This window comes from Ceratotherium simum, chromosome 19, assembly GCF_057802395.1.
Source record: "Ceratotherium simum simum isolate JZ-2026a chromosome 19, ASM5780239v1, whole genome shotgun sequence".
NCBI classification, from domain to species: domain Eukaryota; kingdom Metazoa; phylum Chordata; class Mammalia; order Perissodactyla; family Rhinocerotidae; genus Ceratotherium; species Ceratotherium simum.
In genome coordinates, this window is record NC_141918.1 from 47,888,158 (window position 1) to 47,907,864 (window position 19,707).

The 19,707-nt window shown below is 33.3% G+C and overlaps 1 protein-coding gene across 3 annotated transcripts in view; it reads right to left on the reverse strand.

Moving 5' to 3' along the window:
* PTPRK (protein tyrosine phosphatase receptor type K) overlaps positions 1 to 19,707 on the reverse strand; it is a 537,776-nt gene that overhangs the window by 28,382 nt on the left and 489,687 nt on the right. The window contains exons 14-16 of one of the 3 annotated variants that reach the window (XM_087444076.1): positions 12,363 to 12,501; positions 4,195 to 4,355; positions 2,309 to 2,344 (exon numbers count right to left, since the gene is read on the reverse strand). In XM_087444076.1, coding sequence (XP_087300202.1) covers positions 2,309 to 2,344; positions 4,195 to 4,355; positions 12,363 to 12,501 — 336 coding nt within the window. The remainder of the gene's footprint in view (positions 1 to 2,308; positions 2,345 to 4,194; positions 4,356 to 12,362; positions 12,502 to 19,707) is intronic. The other 2 variants (XM_014781214.2, XM_004422308.3) reach the window with 2 other exon arrangements.

Consider the following 19,707-nt stretch of genomic DNA (forward strand, 5'->3'; position numbering starts at 1 on the left):
GACATAAAGAATATATACATCTCTCCAGTAAAATTAAACTCAGAAGCCACTGATCTGGACACTATCACAGAATACACAGCTTAGGATGAGAAGTAAGGAGAACAGATAATGTCAGAGAGGCAAAATGCAATCACCCCAGCTGGAATAAGGCAGCCAGGGCTCTGTGGAGCAGCCCAGAGCACACATTGGACCTGCTAGAGCAGCAGAATATTTACAACTGTAAAAGGCTCAGTGAGAAACACAGAATTTACCCATATTCCAAATCTTACATGATTGTGACCCAATATGAAATAGACAGTGCCTTTCCTTTTGCATTAAGGTTTAATACAGTAGTACAATGAGCAGTAGTCTTTAAAATAATCACATATGAATTATTAATCTTAATACATTTCCACCTCATTAAACCTAATATGACTAGTAGTGAGAGCACATGTACTAATTATTATCCTTATTACACTTTTGAGAATAATAATTTCAAATATTTCCCTGACGGATTTTCTAGAGTTCTTTGCAACACACTTACCAGTTATAGGGACTTTAACCCAATGAAGCAGTAAAACACAAAAAACAAAAACATGAATCAATATGAAAAGTTTCTAAGCTCTTTTTAAATCAGTAAGTAGATATTAATATCAAGCAATATTTGAAGTGATTTCAAAAATTCCTTTATAAATACAAAATCAATTGGATGCAAAACAACTGTAAACACCATGATTCTAACGTTTTAGCTTTTAGAGAACAAATATTAAAAAAAAAAAAACCCCAATCAGCTTGACTTTCCAAATGAAATAAAATGCATAACGACTGTTTGTACAAATAGATTTTATGACTCTATTGTGTTAACTCTAGTCTTCCTTAAACATAAATATCCCTTTCCACAGGGAAAATTATTGCAATAAACTTTTAAACTTTATAGTTTGTAAAACTCAAATCAATATGTTCTGAGAATTTACTGTAACAAAATTTTAATATTTGGGCAACTAATTTTTTCCCAGTGAGTTTTTAATATTTTAATTGAATTTTACTTATTAATTTGATGCTGACAGCATTCTACAGTGCTCAGTAGAGGATGACATTTTCAGAGGCATTTGATGCCTCTCCAGTGATCATGATTTCCGGCTCCTCCCCACAGGATTGGGCCACCCCTTTGGGACAAATTCCCTAGTTCACTTCCTTGCTATCATTGGTGCGGACATCAAAAGGAGAGTGTAATCAGAGATAGGGAACATTGACTTTCAGATTCTTTTAGAATATATGTTCTTTATGTTATAAAATTATAACTTTAAATAATTATTTTAGTGAAAAAGAGGTGCATTATACTTAACTGAATTAGTTGTATTGTTCTAAAATATTTTAAAAATGTAATTAAATGTTGACTACATGGATAATAAAAACATGCATAAAATGTAAGCTAAAATTTTATTTTCACAAGAAATTTAAATATAAAACATGAGAACTGGGGACTTTTAAGATACATTTATCGGGCAATATCCACATTTCTTTGGTTAAATCTTAAATATCAGAAATACCAGCGTAAAACTGATAATAAACTTATATACATATAAGCATGCTGGTCATGAATCATTGGTGTGTAATCAGTTAAGGAATAGAGCACAAATTGAAATTAAATTCATTTTATTCTTAACTATACAGTTAGATTAAAAATTAATGTAATTTTACATCTGAAAAGTCCTTATTCATCACTAGCAATACCAGCTGTCTTAGATGTTATATAATGGTAAATCTTGGCTTATTCTAAATTTCTTGAATGATAACACTTATCATGTAAGGTGCATAAGGCCACATCAATATTATAGCAAATTTACCTGCATTTATAAATTCTTAATAAAGACAAAACTAAAGCAAATGCACACGTTCCAAATGTTCACTTGGAAATGTGTTCTTTAGTTGCTATAAAATTAGGAGGATTTAGAAAATCCCTTTCCATTTGACAGACTTTTATATATAAACAAATTATTCAGGTAGCACTTGCCTGAGATGTGTTCATTCTACTAACTAGGATATATAAATATCAGTCATATCTTAAGGGCCATTGTACTTTTCCTCCAAATCTAAAAGAACCAAGAATTAAAAAATATGTTGCTTTACAAAAGCATACTTTAGTAATTTGAAAAGTGCTAGATCTGATTGGGTTGACCACAGTTGCGTTCTTTGATAAGATCATGACTACATTTTCAACAGTAGGCTGCTTCCTGTACGGTAAATAACTACTGTGTAGACAAAGCTATAACCCATGCAAGAAGGCGTAATCCATGCAAAAAAGGATGATAAAGAACTAGGGCCTCACCTAACACAGCAGTCGGCACAAGCGGATCATTGGGCACTGTAGGAAAACAAAGCTCATGAAGGAACATACTGCCCTAAAGTTGTATTTTACACTCTTTTTTCCTTTAAAATAGATTTATGCTTTCTTAGGAAGGATAACTATTAAACTTTCTTCGATTATTATAACCTGCGAAGGTAAAATTCTCTTTTTTGGCTTGGGTTATCTCAAAACACCAGGAAACGTGCATCTCTAATTATAGTTCAGTACTCTGTTCAATTTAAAAAGCGAGGAAGATTCAACTTGACATTATAAACATTATAAAATTAGTGCAAGGTACTTAAAGAAATAATTATCTCATACTCATTCCAAATAAATTTTTTCAGTTAACTGTGGGAAACAGATTTAATTCTTTCTCCAAAGTTCGTAAGTGAATGTTTATCATTACACTGCTGGATTTAAGCTCCTTAACGAGGTACTAACATAGGCAATAGATAGAAAAGTTTGGGGAACGAAATGCTTTCAAATCCTTAACTGGTTAAATATTAAATCAAGTGGTTAGAGAGATGGTGCATCTATATTTTCAGCAAAACTTACTCTCAACAATGATAGTGTTTTATGTTCTTTATCATTTGTCTTATAATGAAATAAAAATAAAACAGATCAGAAAGGCTCTATCATGATTCAAACCTAATTCCAAAATGACTCACACAGCATTTCTAACTTCTAATTTGGTGTAGATCTATACCAGGAAAATGACGGTCTGCATTTAGGGCCAATAATTGTTGAAAAATTTCACAGGCCGAACATTTCAGAAAAAAACTTTCCTTTGTGAAAAGACATAAATGCATACAACCTACAAGTACTTGATTTTCTCTACCTTATCACTAATATATGGTTATAATATGTATAGGAAATAATGTTTGTATTATGTACTTCTTTTCTTATATACATGTTTTCCAAATTGGGATAAGCAAACCTCTGGGATCTGAGGCAGAATGCCTCTGTATACACAAGGCCAAGGATAAGCAGGATTTGCCTTCCTGAAGTATCACTTTTATTTAAGGATTTGAAGAAACAAAGTAAGGTAATTTAACTTAAATTTTAGTAACAAACTAAACACGGTACTATAGAACAGAAGATAAAGTTCATAGGAAATTTGAAGATAAACAGTAATACTGACTGGGGGGCAATTATTCAAACCATTTGTCATTAAACAGTACCTCAGTGGAAATATTTTAAAGATCTTATCTTCATAAATCAATGTTAGAAATTCTCTACATGAATATATGGATGGAAGGATGGTTGGATAGGCGGATGGATGGATGGATGGATGGATTTCACCATTCCCTGCCAATCCTTCAATTCAAGTAAACTTTTGGATGTCACACCAGATACTTAACAGCATGTAGACTGATCTTTCACCTAGTTAACTTTTTATTACTGAAATTTCCCAGAGGTCTACAGTAGAATATTTTAATAGAATAATTTTACCCATGCCAATAATTCCCTGAAAGAATTACAATGTCTCCTCTGATCTCAAAAGGAACTTTATCATATACAAAGGAAGACTCAAATGACTAATTATAAATAAATTATGATATGAACTAATTTTCTGTAGGCAATCAAGTATTTTAACCTAAAGCAGTGACATGTGATTTGGTCTGACAGGTATATGTTTGGAATATATCTTATGATATAGTAATAAAACTCATGTGGTTTGAAGTTAAACTAAATCCAATATCAAGACTGAAAATTAACTGTCTTGTAAATTCCATAATATTCTTTTTGCTCTTTCTAGCTGCTGCTTCTCTGTCTTACTCTCACTATTCAAAAGGTAACTTGTAGAATTCAAAGTGGACTTAAAGACCTTCAAAAATCATTTATTAAAATGTTAATGAAGAACTTACATCTTGGACTAAAATTATGTTGGTCCATGAAGGTGATGGACAGAGGATCTTCTGCATGCAGAGTGCTCTGATCAGCATAACTTCGATCCATAGCATTCACCATGTGAGTCATCTCCTGCCGCGTGTTCCCCATAGCATCTTTACGTTTTTTAGCAAGCTTGCTGCCAAGGCAAATACAAAACGGAAACATTAGCATGAGGCTTGAAGGAGAGTTGACACCTGCAGTAAGTAGTTCAGGAGAGCCCGAGGATAAGGATATAGTTGTGATTTAGAAACTCTAAGAACCGGTCATAATTTTAGGAATTAAGTTTGACACTCAAACAATATTTTTTGGTTGTTATAAAACTATTCTATTTGTCAATATGGATGTTTCAACATTCAAGCTGTCAACCCAAACTTCTCATCATTTCTTGTATTTTGTCATTAAAATAAATATATCATAAAATATAACTATACTTTATTAAAACCATAAATAAATACTTCTTTAGTAGAGTTGTTCAAAGAAAACTTAAGGTAAAGCTAAGTTTTGGTTTCCCTCCTGGGTGATTAATTCTTTCGATCAACTTTTAGAAGTTCTTCTGGGGAATAACGTGACTACTTTTTCAAGTTTATTTTACCATAATCATTCAACTAAAATAGACAATGAAATCTCTCATTCTTCATTCTCTGTTTTATTACCCAGTAAAAATGCAACATGTGTAGCATTAACATATTTAGCAATATATTTATAACATTAATCCAAACCTAATCTGAAAATGTATAGAATCAACCACAGCTAGATATAATGCAAATACACATGAATATATGGGAAAATTATATACTGAATAAGAAAAGAATTTTGAGAAAAGTTTTAAAAATGCTATGTAGAGGTATTATACAAATGATCATAATCTTGACTTATAGACATGGTGAAATCCTAAAAATGTGTTTTAGAACCACATGGAAAACTATCACCTACAGAAATGTCTTATAAATGCAGCAGGGCAAATGATTTAGGGAATCTGGAAATTAGCAGAGTCAGACTTTTGAGCTATTCAAATACTGTCGTCTTTAAATTAAGTATCAAGGATGTGAGATACATTCTGGTTCTTTGCGAATGCTACACATGAAATATACAAGGAAAATAACTATTGAAGGTATCCAAAACATTTACATCACATTAACAAGGCAATTTATATATGATATAAATAAAGGCATTCTAAAAGCCTGGAGTAGTGAGCCTATGTTTCGAAGTTTACGGCAGCAGTTTGCATTGTCTTGGAAATATTCTTTAGTTGTTTTAAGAACACCATTTCTCAGCAGGATTGTTAGCTAGGACATATTCTTCTGAATCTCATTAGTATCTGTAGTAAATGTACTACAAATACTTTTAAAAGGCTCATTTAATAGTTGTGTTTATGTCCAAAGGCTTTTCCTTTAAAAAAGTAATCTAGCAATTTGAGGGCTGCTCCTGCATAGGATGTTTTTCTCTGAGAATTATTAGTACTTGGCCTCATGGGGTATATACTCTACATACCCAACATATTAACACAGCAGATCTGACATCTAAATACAATAGTCATAAACCAAGCTTTAGGGATGGAAATGGCATTAATTTATTTTGTGAAATAATAACGATGATAACAACAGTACTAGTAAATAAGAAAACAATGACAAAAGTGTAAGAACTACCACCACCACCACCATCACCACCACTACCCCTGTACCATCACGACCACCACCACCACCACCACCATCATTTATTAGCAATGTTTGCTCTATTCACCGAAAGAGCTATTATCTCGTTTTTTCTAGGCTAGGGGGTAAACACCCTGTAAAAACCTTACAGGCTTCAGACAGGTAATATAAATGAGTGCCACTGCCAGTGGTAAGACACCACCATGGAGGGGACTGTGCAGAACTGGAGATCAGTATGGGGGCAACCTGCCTAAGTGACTATTGGCATCTGATCCCAGTGTTGAGTTTCTGATTTTTAAATTATTTTTAAAAAGAAGTCATGAATCCAAATATTTATGTTAAATTTCCTGATTTTTTTCAAGTGGTCCTATTTTTTGACACAGTAGATGGGGCAAATTGAACATCAGCAGATCATATTTTATTCTATAGACTTCACTTTTCATACTTACCTCTAGGCCGTCATATAGGATATTTGTTCTTTGACCTAGAGTGTTCTTTTATCTCTAACATCTGCTTAACTTCCATTCCGTCTTGCCTCATCAGGGAGGCTTCTCCAACTGATCCAAATACAATGTGTCCCAGGTTAGGTTTCCCTGCTTGGTGTTTTTATAGCACTATGTTCTCTGTCTAGAATAACACTCATCACTTATCATTCCAAGTACCCTTTTAATTGTTTTCCCCACTGTGTGTTCCATGAAGGGAAGGACCATCTGTACACCCCCAGCACTTAGAGCCATGTCTGGCACACAGCAGGCATTCAATAAATACTTGTTCAATGGATAAATTAGGTCTGCATTGTGCTTGGCACTTTCCATTTGTCAACTCAATTAATTCTCAGATGAACCTACTGAAAAAGGTATAAGGATTCTAATTGTACAGATGAGTTCATTGAGGTTCAGACAAGTTAAATAACTTGCCCAAGGTTCTTTATCTAATAAGCAGTGAAGAATGACCCGGTTCCAAAGACTAAGCTCTTATACTATATCTAGTGGCTGACTTGTTTTTTGGTTTTTGGGTTTTTTTCTTGCCACTTTACAAAGTGTCCTGTAATATAAAGCATCTACTTACGCTAGGAGTTAAACATTTGTTGTTTTAAACTTGAGAATAAGAATGTGAATACACCACAAATGTTTTCCCATTTTAAAATTTTAAAACAGCAAAAAAATAGTTTAAGGAATAACTTCCAATCTTTGTTTCTTGGGCAAGAAGAAAGAATGAGTTCATTTCTCAAAAAATTTGAGAGATTGAATTGGATAAAAATAACATAACGAGATTTGGATTAAAAATAATGTTACAATTTTGAAGATGGGCAGTTCAAAGCAAACAGAAAAGACATGTTTAAACTTTGAGGTTTTACTTTCAAACATATATAATTTATACATATTTCATGATTGAGGAAAAATAGAAAGTAATGAATTTGTCAAATGCATGACAGGTAAAATGTTTCATGGCAATGAAGGACTTTCATTTTTCAGAATCACAAACCTTTGTTAGTTGACAAATTATGGGGGAATATAACCTTTGTTATATCTGCATTATCAGCTTGGTTTATACCTTAATCCTCACAACAACCCTGTGAGGTAGGCTTTAATTCAGGTTATTACAAAACAAATAAAAATTAACATTGGAGTTGAGCGTTTTGATCAAGAACTGACAGTTACTATGACGATGCCAATGAATGTTAGCTCAAAGATCACATCTGGTTTTCCCTAGAGTTCTACTCTAATTTATTTCTACTTTTATTTTTAAAAAATCTCTAATTGAGATTAGCTTCACTAGGTATGTTTAAGCAGCTTTTAAAAGCATATCTCTGTGACATACTTCGTAATTATGATTGTGCCAGTAGCCCTAAGTACTGCAATAACAGTATCATAATCTACTACATTGTCTAGAATACAGAAATGTTACTCATCCACCAAAAAGCAATCCCATTCTACCATTATAGATTCCTCGACGGTTAATGGTAAGCTTATTGACATTCTAGTAGTTAAATACTTATTGATTCCTGTATGTTTGATGCTTTGTCTCCCTCTGAGCAACCAGCATATATAATGCGCACTTCAGGACAGTTGAGCAATTCATTTTGCAACTACTTGAGTTTGACAGATGTGCAAACGACTTTCACTATCAAAGCAGCCAAAAGCATAAACTTCTGCAGGTGGATATATGGGTGGGCTATAAAGAGGAAAAGTGCTCCATCACTGTATGAAATGGTACAGTTAATTACTTTTGGCTTCATCAAACATGATTTAACTAGGATATTATGATTCATCACAACAAGCTAGGAGCACTGTTAGTTTACACCTGCTTGTTTTAGTAGATTTTAAGAAGCCAAATGCTTATAATATTTAAAATGTTGGCAGAATTCTATTATAGTCATTGAGACTCTTATCAAATTATGTTGTAAAGCTGGCTTAAATTTACCTAGTGAAATAAATACTGTGGGATATATGCTCCAAATACACTTAATAACAATCCTTAAGCCTTAAATGTTGGTGGGTCAAATATCGATCAAGCAATGTCCAAGAATACTTTGTTGTAATGGTCCTTGGGATTGGATGAATACCCTGGCATCTAAGGTCATAAACTGAAAATGACTAGGGAAATAAAGTGCACAATACTCTCCATCGTTATCCAAACCAGCATTCCATACCTAAGTCTAGGATGAGCTAAGACTTGGGAAGAGAAAAGGAGATACGTGACACCTATGTGTGCTTTGTGTAGGCTGACATGGGGTTTTTTTGGTCTTTGTTTTGTAAAATTATTGTCCTATTTAAGTTATAATAAGCAAATTCATTTTTCTTCTCTAAAAATAATTTTTATTTATTTGTCACTGCAACATTATGATTGTGTCCATTTGTTTTTACAAGAGCATATTGATTGCCTAGATGGCCAGACCATAAATGTTCTGAGGTTATAACCCATCCTGGATTCCTGGAAATGTGGAGAGATGTTATCACAGTCAGACCTGACCTGATTTGCGTCTTGTGAAGGCCTTCTGAATGCTCTTCTACGAATACATCACTTTGGGTCAGTTTGTCAAATATAAGTCTTACATAAAGATAGGGATTAGTGAGTTACAACCTTATCTCTACCAGATGACCAAGGTATCATATTGATAAGGCACAGGTTGACTTAAGTAAATAAAGGATGTTCTGGGCTGTAGACTAAAGCTACTTATGGAAAATTGTAAATAAAAATTAAAAGTAGCTGAACATACAGAAATACAATATCCCTTTTTAAAAAGATTAACAAAATAAGTTAATATGTAAACTTTATAGTTTTAGAGTCCAGAAAAACATACTTTTTGAAATGTCACCAAAATCACAAACATTTTGTTTTTGTTTCTTTTTTTGAAAAGGGATACTGCATCTTTAACACATGTAAAGTCGTATATCACCCATTTTCTACTTACAGGTAGTAGGAGTAAGAATAGTAGCTCCTCCTGGCAAGCAAATCACAGACAGTGGAAAAAGAGAAGCAATGGTAAATGAAAAGCGTGACTCTGTCACATTCAATAAAGCAGAAAAATGTGCGTTAAAAAATAAAATAAAATAAAATAAAATTCATGTTCTTTTGGTTTGCATTTCAATTTGCTCATGCATTGGTTAGATATCTTTCGCCATGCAATTCAACAGATATGCAATAGAAAAATAAAATTTAAAATACATAATTTGGAAAAAAAAAACATGCTGACATTTCTTTTATTGCCAAAAAAATTGAAAAATTAAATGGATTGTGTATTTTCAACATGCAGTTAAGCATAATATCATCCATTACCATCTAAATGTCATGACAGATGTCACAGCTGTGTATAGAACTTGTACACTAAATTGACTATTTTTCTTTATACATAAACATAAAGATCTATTAGTTTAATATAGAATATATGCAGAATGACACCCAAATTTCTATAAACAAGTCATTATATCTTAATGGTACACAGGTACATACATATATTATGTGAATATATATATGCACCATCAATATATATACACAAAAATATTTCTACAGTAGATGTATGTGACTATGATACCATACACAAACATTTACTGTATTGAAAGAATTTCAAATTTATGTTTGGAATTATCAATGTACTCATGCTGCGCATTTAAAATATAATACATAACCAATGGGAAAAAATGGCATACATTTGGAAATAATTCAAGTGATAAAATTAAAAATGACATTGCGTTTTGAAAGATGCAATATCCCTTTTCCTAGCCTATAAACTTACTTTACACATATACCCTCAACTGTAGAATTTTACTAAATTGAATTCCAAACCATTTCTTTTCACAACACCCAATACACAGAACTTTTTTCAATGTGAGAAGTATACCTACATATATTATTCCCAGTGAAGGATTAAAGTCTTGAGAAACTTAATAATTTCCCACAAAAATAAAGATCGTAAGAGGCTAAAATAATTTGTTTTTTCATTATTTTTATTATAGATTTATGTATTAAAGGGAAACTATATTATATAGAAAATTGTTTATCTAAACTTGATACTATCCAATACTGTTATAATATCTATGCTTTTGTGTATGTATAATAAACGTATTTGTGATTAAATCATACACCATACATGTGTGACACACTGCATATGAGTAGAAGTCATTACAAAGTTGCTTATTATATATCAGAAGGTAATATATCTAAATATGTAACTTTTTCTATCTATAAAATTGCATCTTTTCCTAGTCACAGAGGCAGTGGTAAGGAAGAGAAACAAAAGCCCTAGCATACTTTCTATCAGAAGACAACCAATTAAAGCGGAATTATGAAAACTCAAACATTAAACATTTTAACAGAGAGGCTCATTGATCCAACCATTTAGAATATGTACCAGAAAAAGGATTTGTTACGTTGTGCAATTTTAGAGAGTCGTCAGAGCATTTTACCCACAAGAAAATCATGCGTAGATTGCTTTGGTAGACTTCAGAAAATTTAAGTTTCAATTTTTTTGTTATTTCTAAAACAGAGGGCCGTGGATAAGGAAGGCTACAATAACGAATAAATGTTTTCAAATAAATAACAAATAAAATCCAAAGTTTAACCCAATTCTAACTGAGCGAGGACATAATTAGAACTCATTTTCATGCTCTCATATCCAATCTGAAGTGACTGGAATAATTTTAATTGTGAAGCAAAGTTTAGCTAACTCTCTAAACTGTTTAGTCCAGTTAACTCGCCAAATACATATTTAAATTAAATAGAGACATAAGATCTGAAGGCTATATTCAATGATTTTATTGATCTTGATTGGCAAATTTGTATTACTAAAATACTTGTCTTCCTGTCTCAAATATGATGTATTTTCCAACCACAGAGGTAGACAACAGCAAAAAGAGAAAGCACTATTGGGGAAAGCACGTATGTAGCTAATTTAACACAAAACACTATAATGCATACCTAATGTTTCTAATGCAGATGTGTCTTCTCCAACATATATATCTCCAGGGGATAATTGTAAAGAGGCAATACATTAAAATAAACTCTGATGGAATCATTAAACATGTAGTATGAGTCTTATCTATACTGTTAATGATTTGAGTACAAAAGAACAATCATAATAGTATATGATTTAATGTAATCAACACCATTTATTATATTATTCAATATAATTCATAAATTACAAATACTTCTATGCACAAAACTATTTTAGGACTGTACTCTGCATGTAAAGATTTTTTTTAAAAGTCCTTCCAATTTGTAGTATTATCTAAAACATATGATTGGAAGGATTGGAGATTTGTGTTAGTTTCTAACACAATGTCTTACAGATAATGACATTTTATAGAATGGAAAAAAGTTCAATTTATGAAAATTGTATACTTTGAAATGTTTTTCAGAAGGAGTATACTTTAATCTCCAAAACAAAGTTCAGTCTAAATTCCAGTAGGTCTTAATATCTTCACATAATTCCAGAAGATGGCGATATTGGTTGATATAGTATAAAAGACTAATAATGCTCAATTTTGTAAAAATTGACACCTCATATTAAAGTGGCGAAATATTTAGTCAGTGAATATTTAATATACAATTTCACAAAATAATGTTTATATTCTTCTCATATGTTATTTGTAGCCAACAATAAGAAAAATAGAGTACAAAATAATTCATAGACCATAATGCAAGTATCATACTAAATCCTTATTTTGCCACTCTTATTAAATAACACTTCAAATATAAGATAAATTAATATCTCCAGTATCTCTGCATTTGAGAAATTTAAATTCATACATTAATTTCAAGGTTAACTTGACAAAACACATATGTTTATGTCAGAAATTAAACTGCAAATAACCAATAAGAATTTATTTTAAAAGCATGAAAAATAAACTCAGATGCTGGCAACATGATTAAAATAAAATGACTCTTCTTGTTGCTTGTTCTAATTTAAAAGAGCTCAAGGAAACAAAAAGTGTTTAAAAACTAGTGACATAAGTAGTAAGTAAGTGGGACAGAACAAAATCAGGCCTTACCTCTTTTTCACAATTAATATGACAACTAGGAGGAGGAGGATGAACACCAGAATTCCAGCACTAATTCCGGCTATTTTCACCACTCTGTCTGTCTGCTTGGCTGGGTCTGGAATCACTTCTGGTTCTTCTGTTGCTGCTGCTAAATGAATCAAAAAAATAAGTTACCGAAAGCAGCTAATTATCACAGAAAGGAAAATTCTTCCTAGCCAGAAATTACTACAAAAGACAACTTGTTTATTTTACTTGAATAGAAATACCCCCAAAATATAAATACAGAAGCATGCTAAACTACAGCATGAGAGATTTAGGGTCGAGATAAGGGAAAAGCTTTCTGAATAGGGGTTTTGTTAATGCAAAAAATAATACGAAAACCTAGAAATAACCGTCAAAGGGAATAGTGAACTATTTTTCTCCAAAGGTGCTTAAAAGTCAGAACACAAGATTTTTAGCAAATAGTACAATGGAAAGAGATGGGCCCAGATTTAGAGATTCATTTGTTCATGGGTTCATTCGGCAAACACCTTTAGACTCAATTGCAAAGTGGGCTTGGTACCTTAAGGTAGTGCCATGGCGCTTGTCTGGGACATAAGGAGTTTTGATAAATAAATGCTTAGTCTAACTGCGAGAGGTGTGAGTTTATGATTTGATACAGAAGATTTGAAATGAATACTTGCTTTGGAGGAAGAAGAGAATAAGAAAAGAAAAACAGATACATCAAGGAATATTTCACATTCTCTTAACAAATAAAACCCAGATAATAAACCTGGGAACAGAACTTTGAGAAGATGTAGGGTTTTTTGTTTTGTTTCGTTTTTAATTCTTTGTATCCCCTCACTTCATTTCTTTCTCAAGCATCCCTCATATACACACACAATAAAAATTACAAATTTTAATCAATGTACAAGCTCTAGTAACCCTCTGAAGACATCTTTCTTTCACCTCATTTACCTTGAAAACTGGCAAGGAAGGTATAATTATCTACATGTTACAGATAAAATAACTGAGGCTTAGAGAGAGAAGGACAGATGATAAACTGCTCATGAACAGAGACAAAATCTAACACTTCTCCTATCTTCCAAAGCAGCATTTCTCAATGTCTCCAGATCCACAGCCCTTCCCGCTAAGAATCTGGGTGACAAGAGCACAGGTGACTCTCAGGATGAGGCACATTTGGGAAACTGCCTTCAGGCACCCAACACAGGGTCAGGAGATGGTGGCTCAATGAATGAACAAATGAATCCCTAAGTCTAACCTCATACCTTTCCAATGGATAACCTGCTAATCCCCTTTTTAAAAACTATCCATTTTTCTGCATTCCAATTCTTTCTTCTTTAGCTTCTCTCTCTTGGCTTCTTTACCCCCACCCCCGGCTTTTACCCCCCATTCTGCACACCTAAATATCTGCCTCAGTTTCCCAACCAGCCACAGTTTCCCCCAAAAGGGGACTGACACAAGGTTGCTAACATAATTTTTCCAAGTAGGAAATTAAAAAGAACTAATATCAATATCATTTCATAAAATGGTAATTTAAAGCTAAACCAGTAGGTAACAGAGCTTGAAGAAAAGTGTTAGAGAGAACACAGTTCACTTTGTAAAACAATTCATTTTAACCACTTTAATTTATCTTATTTCAATTGGATAGAATAAAACTTCCCCACGGACCACTGTTTGGTAACTACTATTCTCAAGTAGGAAAAGCAGGCCTTCAGCCTGTATTTTCTGGTAAGCAAGGGAGTTTTCCTTTCTGACTTGACACTTTCCATATATCCAGGCTTCAGGGAATTTCCAATCTCATTAATTATGAATAGAAGTAGTTCAATGCTTAGCACATTCCAAACTACACATTAGGGTTCATTCATCAAAACATGTATTAAATATATTAGAGATCTCATCCTTCCCAAGAGCAACTTTAGAAATATATACCTATAGCATGTATATATCTATATATATCAAATATAAACCTATATAATATATATAGCTCATTATATATATATTTCTATATATATGTATACATAATGAAAACAAGGAGCATATTCCAAAGTTGGATATGAAGTCTAAAAAGAACATATATATTGTTCGTAATTCTCAAATTGGATTGGTTTGACACAGTTACTGCCTCAAATAGGAAGGGAAACAAATTGTCCAATGTAGAAATTCCTAGCAAAAACTTCAGTACCAGCAACAAGGCATTGCTAGTCACTAATGAGAGCTTACTCTCATTAGGTTCTATGTGACACTTGGCTTCCAGAGGGGAATGATAATGATCCCTTTGCGGTTTTCTGACATCTCACAGCATTAAATGTTTCTGAAACGCTTTGGAAGAGTTCTTGTTCAATGAAGTAAATATATTTTTAACATACCGTTTTAATTCAATGAAACACATACTATTATGGGATAATTTTCTAAAGATATTATGCCATAAGTAGCATGTTATATTTCATAAGAATCTTCAGAGGTGCTAAGGCCCACCAGTAGCAGACAATCTTCATAATATACACAGGTACAGATATAAACTATCACCATGAAGTATAAATACCAGCTTAATACCAACTGGGGTTAGTAATTAAATAACAAAATTGACATGAAGGTGATGGGTAAACAATTTAAAATTCAGATGATGGAGAATTTTTTTAAGTCATATTAAATAATATAGATTTGCTAATGAATTAATCTAAGCATATTTCCAGAAACAAAAAGCCAAATCCAAAAGTAAATTTCTGACAAATGATACAACCTTGCAGGTGTATTCAGAGTGCAAAATAGTGAGACTTTTATAATCTATTATGTAAAATAGTGTTATTACTTTAAAGTCATAGTCATATGTCTTTGTTAAACACTGGGCTTCAATTAACATTTACCAAATGAATAAAAAAGAAAAAACACCACGTTCGTTCATTTGGGTTGGGTAAGGTGCTTGTCTGTCATGACTACAACTCTTGTGCAAAGACTCGTTCATCGACGCTTCAACATCATTATTCAACTTGAGTATACAAGGTTATCAAATTCTCTAGGAACATACGATTTAGTGGTTATTTTCCCTTGATTGTGAATCCTCCTCAAGGTCTTTAGCTATGACATATATTATTATGATTATTACTACTACTACTAACAGTATTTTTAATTAAATGTCTGCATAAATTATTACTTTAGATACTTTAATCACACATATTTTTCTAAGTTCTTGGCCTACTAGAATCAAGGAATATAAATATCCTATTTAAAGTCATTCAAGCTCAGAAGATTCATTAATGGAAACACAAGCAGTAGGCCCTAAGTGAGCATTTTCTATTTTCTTCAAAGGGAGCAAAAGCTATTACAGTGACCGCACCTCTGAGCCCTGTGTATAATTTATGCACATACACAAAGGCAACGTGGAGCACCTTTTTCAGAAACGCTTTCCTTTGCCATAAATCTTTACCTTTTTTATCTGTCAAAAAATATTCGAAGAGTCCCCAGTGTTCTGAAGCCAAGAGCAGCATAATTCTTTGGATAGTGAGAAAAAACTAAGGCAGTATTTCAATTTCATTGAGCAAATTGATGAGATGCTTTTTTTTCTTGCAAAAGTAGTTAAAGTAACTTTATAAATTGTGTTCTTGCTCCTACTCCTTAAAAATAACTTACTTAAAAATTTAGGTAAAAGACTTAAGTAGAAAATACATAAATACCTAAAAAATACACAAATTTACTTCAAAAAATTAAAATTATTTAATAGCTGCGATCAGACAAAACCATTTTCCCACTTTTATGATGGATATCAGAGATGGAAGCCTCTAAGTACAATATATTAGGTGATGGCATAGTGGCTTCAGAGACACCAACAACACCCTGCAAATTCTGCAGATCCTTCAGGTCTTTCACTAGTGTTTTCTTTCTTTCTCAGCTATAATTCTGGAAAATTGTTCACACTCACTTCCCAATCATTACTAAAAGTCCCATAATCAACCTTATGTCCCCCAACGCCACCAACTCACCATTACCAATGTTTCTTATGACTTACTAGTTACTGAGTTCAACGTGCACTTTTCTCATATCATTTTATGTGCCCTCCTGATAGCGTTTGACACTACTGCCCGCTCTCTCCTTCTTGAAACACTCCCTTCCTGGGGTTTCTATTACTCGGCCATCTCCTAGGTTTCCTACGACTCTGGTCTCTCCTTTCCAGATCTCCTTTGTGAGTCTTTCTTACTTCCCTTAAAAATAGGTGCTTCTTTGAGTTCCTCAAGGACCTGGGCCTCTTGACACTGTTTTCCATACTTTCTGGCTTGGTGATTTAATCCACTTCCATCACTTCAGCTGCCATCCATGTCAATCACTCTCAAATCGATAGATGTCTAAGAGCTCCAACTTGAGCTCCTGAGCATGTAGTCATCTGATTCTCATTACACGTCTGCACTTCGATGTAGGACAGTCACCTTCAACACCTCATATCCAAATCTGAACTCATAATCTTATCCATAGACAAGTTCCTCCTCTAAGACATATGCTTTCAGTCAATGGCACAACTCTTTGTGCAGGTGTTCAAACCAAAAACCTGGGCATCACTCCTGAATCTTCCTCTCTCTCCTGATCTCTAGGATTAACCTATAATTTATCATCCAGATTGGGATGCTTTTGATAGTGAAAGGGGATATCCTTAATAAATATGACAAGACAAAAGGTAAAAATTGGAATTGTCCTGGGCAAACTGGGATGTTCGGTTGCTTTACTTTTTTCTCATAAAATTAGTTACAAAGTACTACTACTTCCTAAATATCTCGTCTCTACTTTTTCCATCTCTGCTACCACCTTAACTCAGGTCAACATCATCTCTCACTACATCACACAGCAGCCACCTGTCTTTTCTCCCCGATTGCATTCTCTGACTAATCCACATCAAAACCCACATTGCAGCACAGAGTATTTCTTTTTTTCTTTTTTTTTTTTTTTTTGTGAGGAAGATCAGCCCTGAGCTAACATCCGTGCTAATCCTCCTCTTTTTGCTGAGAAAGACCGGCTCTGAGCTAACATCTATTGCCAATCCTCCTCCTTTTTGTCCCCCAAAGCCCCAGTAGATAGTTGTATGTCGTAGATGAACATCCTTCTAGTTGCTGTATGTGGGACGCGGCCTCAGCATGGCCGGAGAAGCGGTGCATCAGTGCGCGCCCGGGATCTGAACCCGGGCCGCCAGAAGCGGAGCGCGCGCACCCAACCGCTAAGCCACGGGGCCGGCCCAGCACAGAGTATTTCTAAGACTTCAATGTATCATGTCACTCCACTGATTAGAACCCTGCAATGGCTTCAGAATGCTGTCAAGATAAAGTCCATGAAAGCAAGGACCATATTTATTTTGCTTACCATTAGGTTTCTAGCAGATCCTGGAAAGGAACAACAGTACACAAAGTATTGGTTGAATAAATTAAAGAATGACACTAAACCTGCCTATGAGATAGACTCTAGTAGCATACAGAAAATCAGCTGTCTTAAAAAAAGCACAAGGATATATTTGGTCAGACACAAATCTTGTTTTCTTTGGATGTTGGCATAAGACAAACTTGGTACATACATTTCTGAATTGTCTCTAGAAATTTCAAGCCCCTCTACTAGCCATTCCTTCACAAGGCTAACCTTTTCTACTATATGCCACCATCTACAATCAAACCCAAGTGTGGGGAAATTCCAGCATCATAGAAAGTACAAGAGATTTGATATCAGCAAGACTCTATTTTAATTCTTGGATCCTTCTCTTATCTGTTGTGTGACAATGAATAAGTCAACATCTCTCAGAGTTATTTTTTCATCAAAAAATAAAAATAATAACAGTGTCTATATTATATAGCTTTTGGGAATATTAAGTGACATAATGGTGGGAAAAGTTTTTATAAACTGTGAAACAGTGGTATAGTAGAAGGAGTAGTAGATGCTGTTGCCCTGGTTGGAGATGGCTTAGATGTTAGCCCTTTGGGTCCATCATGTAAAAATTAAAAATCATGACAGGAGAACTGACATTACTGAAAAACAGTTTAAAAAAAACCTTAGCAGTCTATTGTATAAATATATAATGATGAGTTTTGTAAAGTACATGTTATTAATTAAACAGTCTGCCACAGTGCATGGCTAAGCCTTACGGGCATCTTGAAGCATGTATTATTTAACTCAATGATCCTTTGAAGTCACTTTGCCTCATCATGTCATCTGATCTTATGAAACTTGTCTAGTCTTAGATTACTGACAATAAAAAACAGGGTCTATCAGAGTTTTATATTAGTGAAAAATGAAGACAGCTATATGGCACGCATTTTGTTTAAACAGTAACTAGAATAGAGTTTATTCTTGTTTAATACAGATATGGATATTAACCGAAAATTTCTGATGTGGAAAATATTGGTGCAGAAGCCTACAAAGACTTTAAACAAGTATGAAATAAAAGTATAGATTCAGATCACAAATATTTAAAGTTAATTTCACACTGCTGAAGACATCTTCTTGTAGTCTTAGGTTCTCTGAATTTGTTTTGGTTTTGAAACTACAGTTCAAAATGTTATATAAAATCCTGAAGAAATGATAGAAATACTTTTTTTTACTTGAGGTAATATTGGTTTAAAACATTATATAAATTTCAGGTGTACATAATATTTCAATTTCTACATACACTACATTGTGTTCACCACCAAAAGGCTGGTTTCCATCTGTCACCATAAAAATGTCCTCCTTTACAAACACTTTCACCTTCCCCCCACCGCCCTAGAAATACCTTTTAAAAAAGCACTAAAATAAGTATCACATTTCAGGAATGTACTTAAAGGTTTAAAAACACGTAAAATATTTTTTACTTCATAGTAACTTAATGAATGGCAAATATTTTATGAATTTTTCATTAAGTTTCTCATTTAGTTAAATTAATTCAATTGGGTAAAATAGAGCCTTAGTGTGTTCTCTTACTTCTTAAAACAACTGTGTCTATTTTCTAAGTTATTTATGCAAACTGTCCTCAATTCTTTATTCCATCTTCTTGCTGCCTTAGATCAAGACCTCAGCATCTTGCTTTTTTACCAAGACTTTCTGATTTCCAAATAGGCCCCCTCAGATTTATCCTTTATAACGCCACCAGCATGAGTTTTCTAAAATGCAAATGTGATTAAATGACTCCTTTAACTGCTTTCCATTCAAGAGGAAAGGCAAAAGTTCTTGGTATGACATATAAGGCTTTTCAAAACTAGGCTATAATCAACATTTTCAATCTCATCTACTGAAATTCCTTTAGGGTATCATATACCCTAATCATTGAAAAGCATCAGCCATTTCCCAAATACTCCATCTATTTCAGGGTTTGGCAAACTGTAGCCCCACGGGTTGTATCCAGCAGATT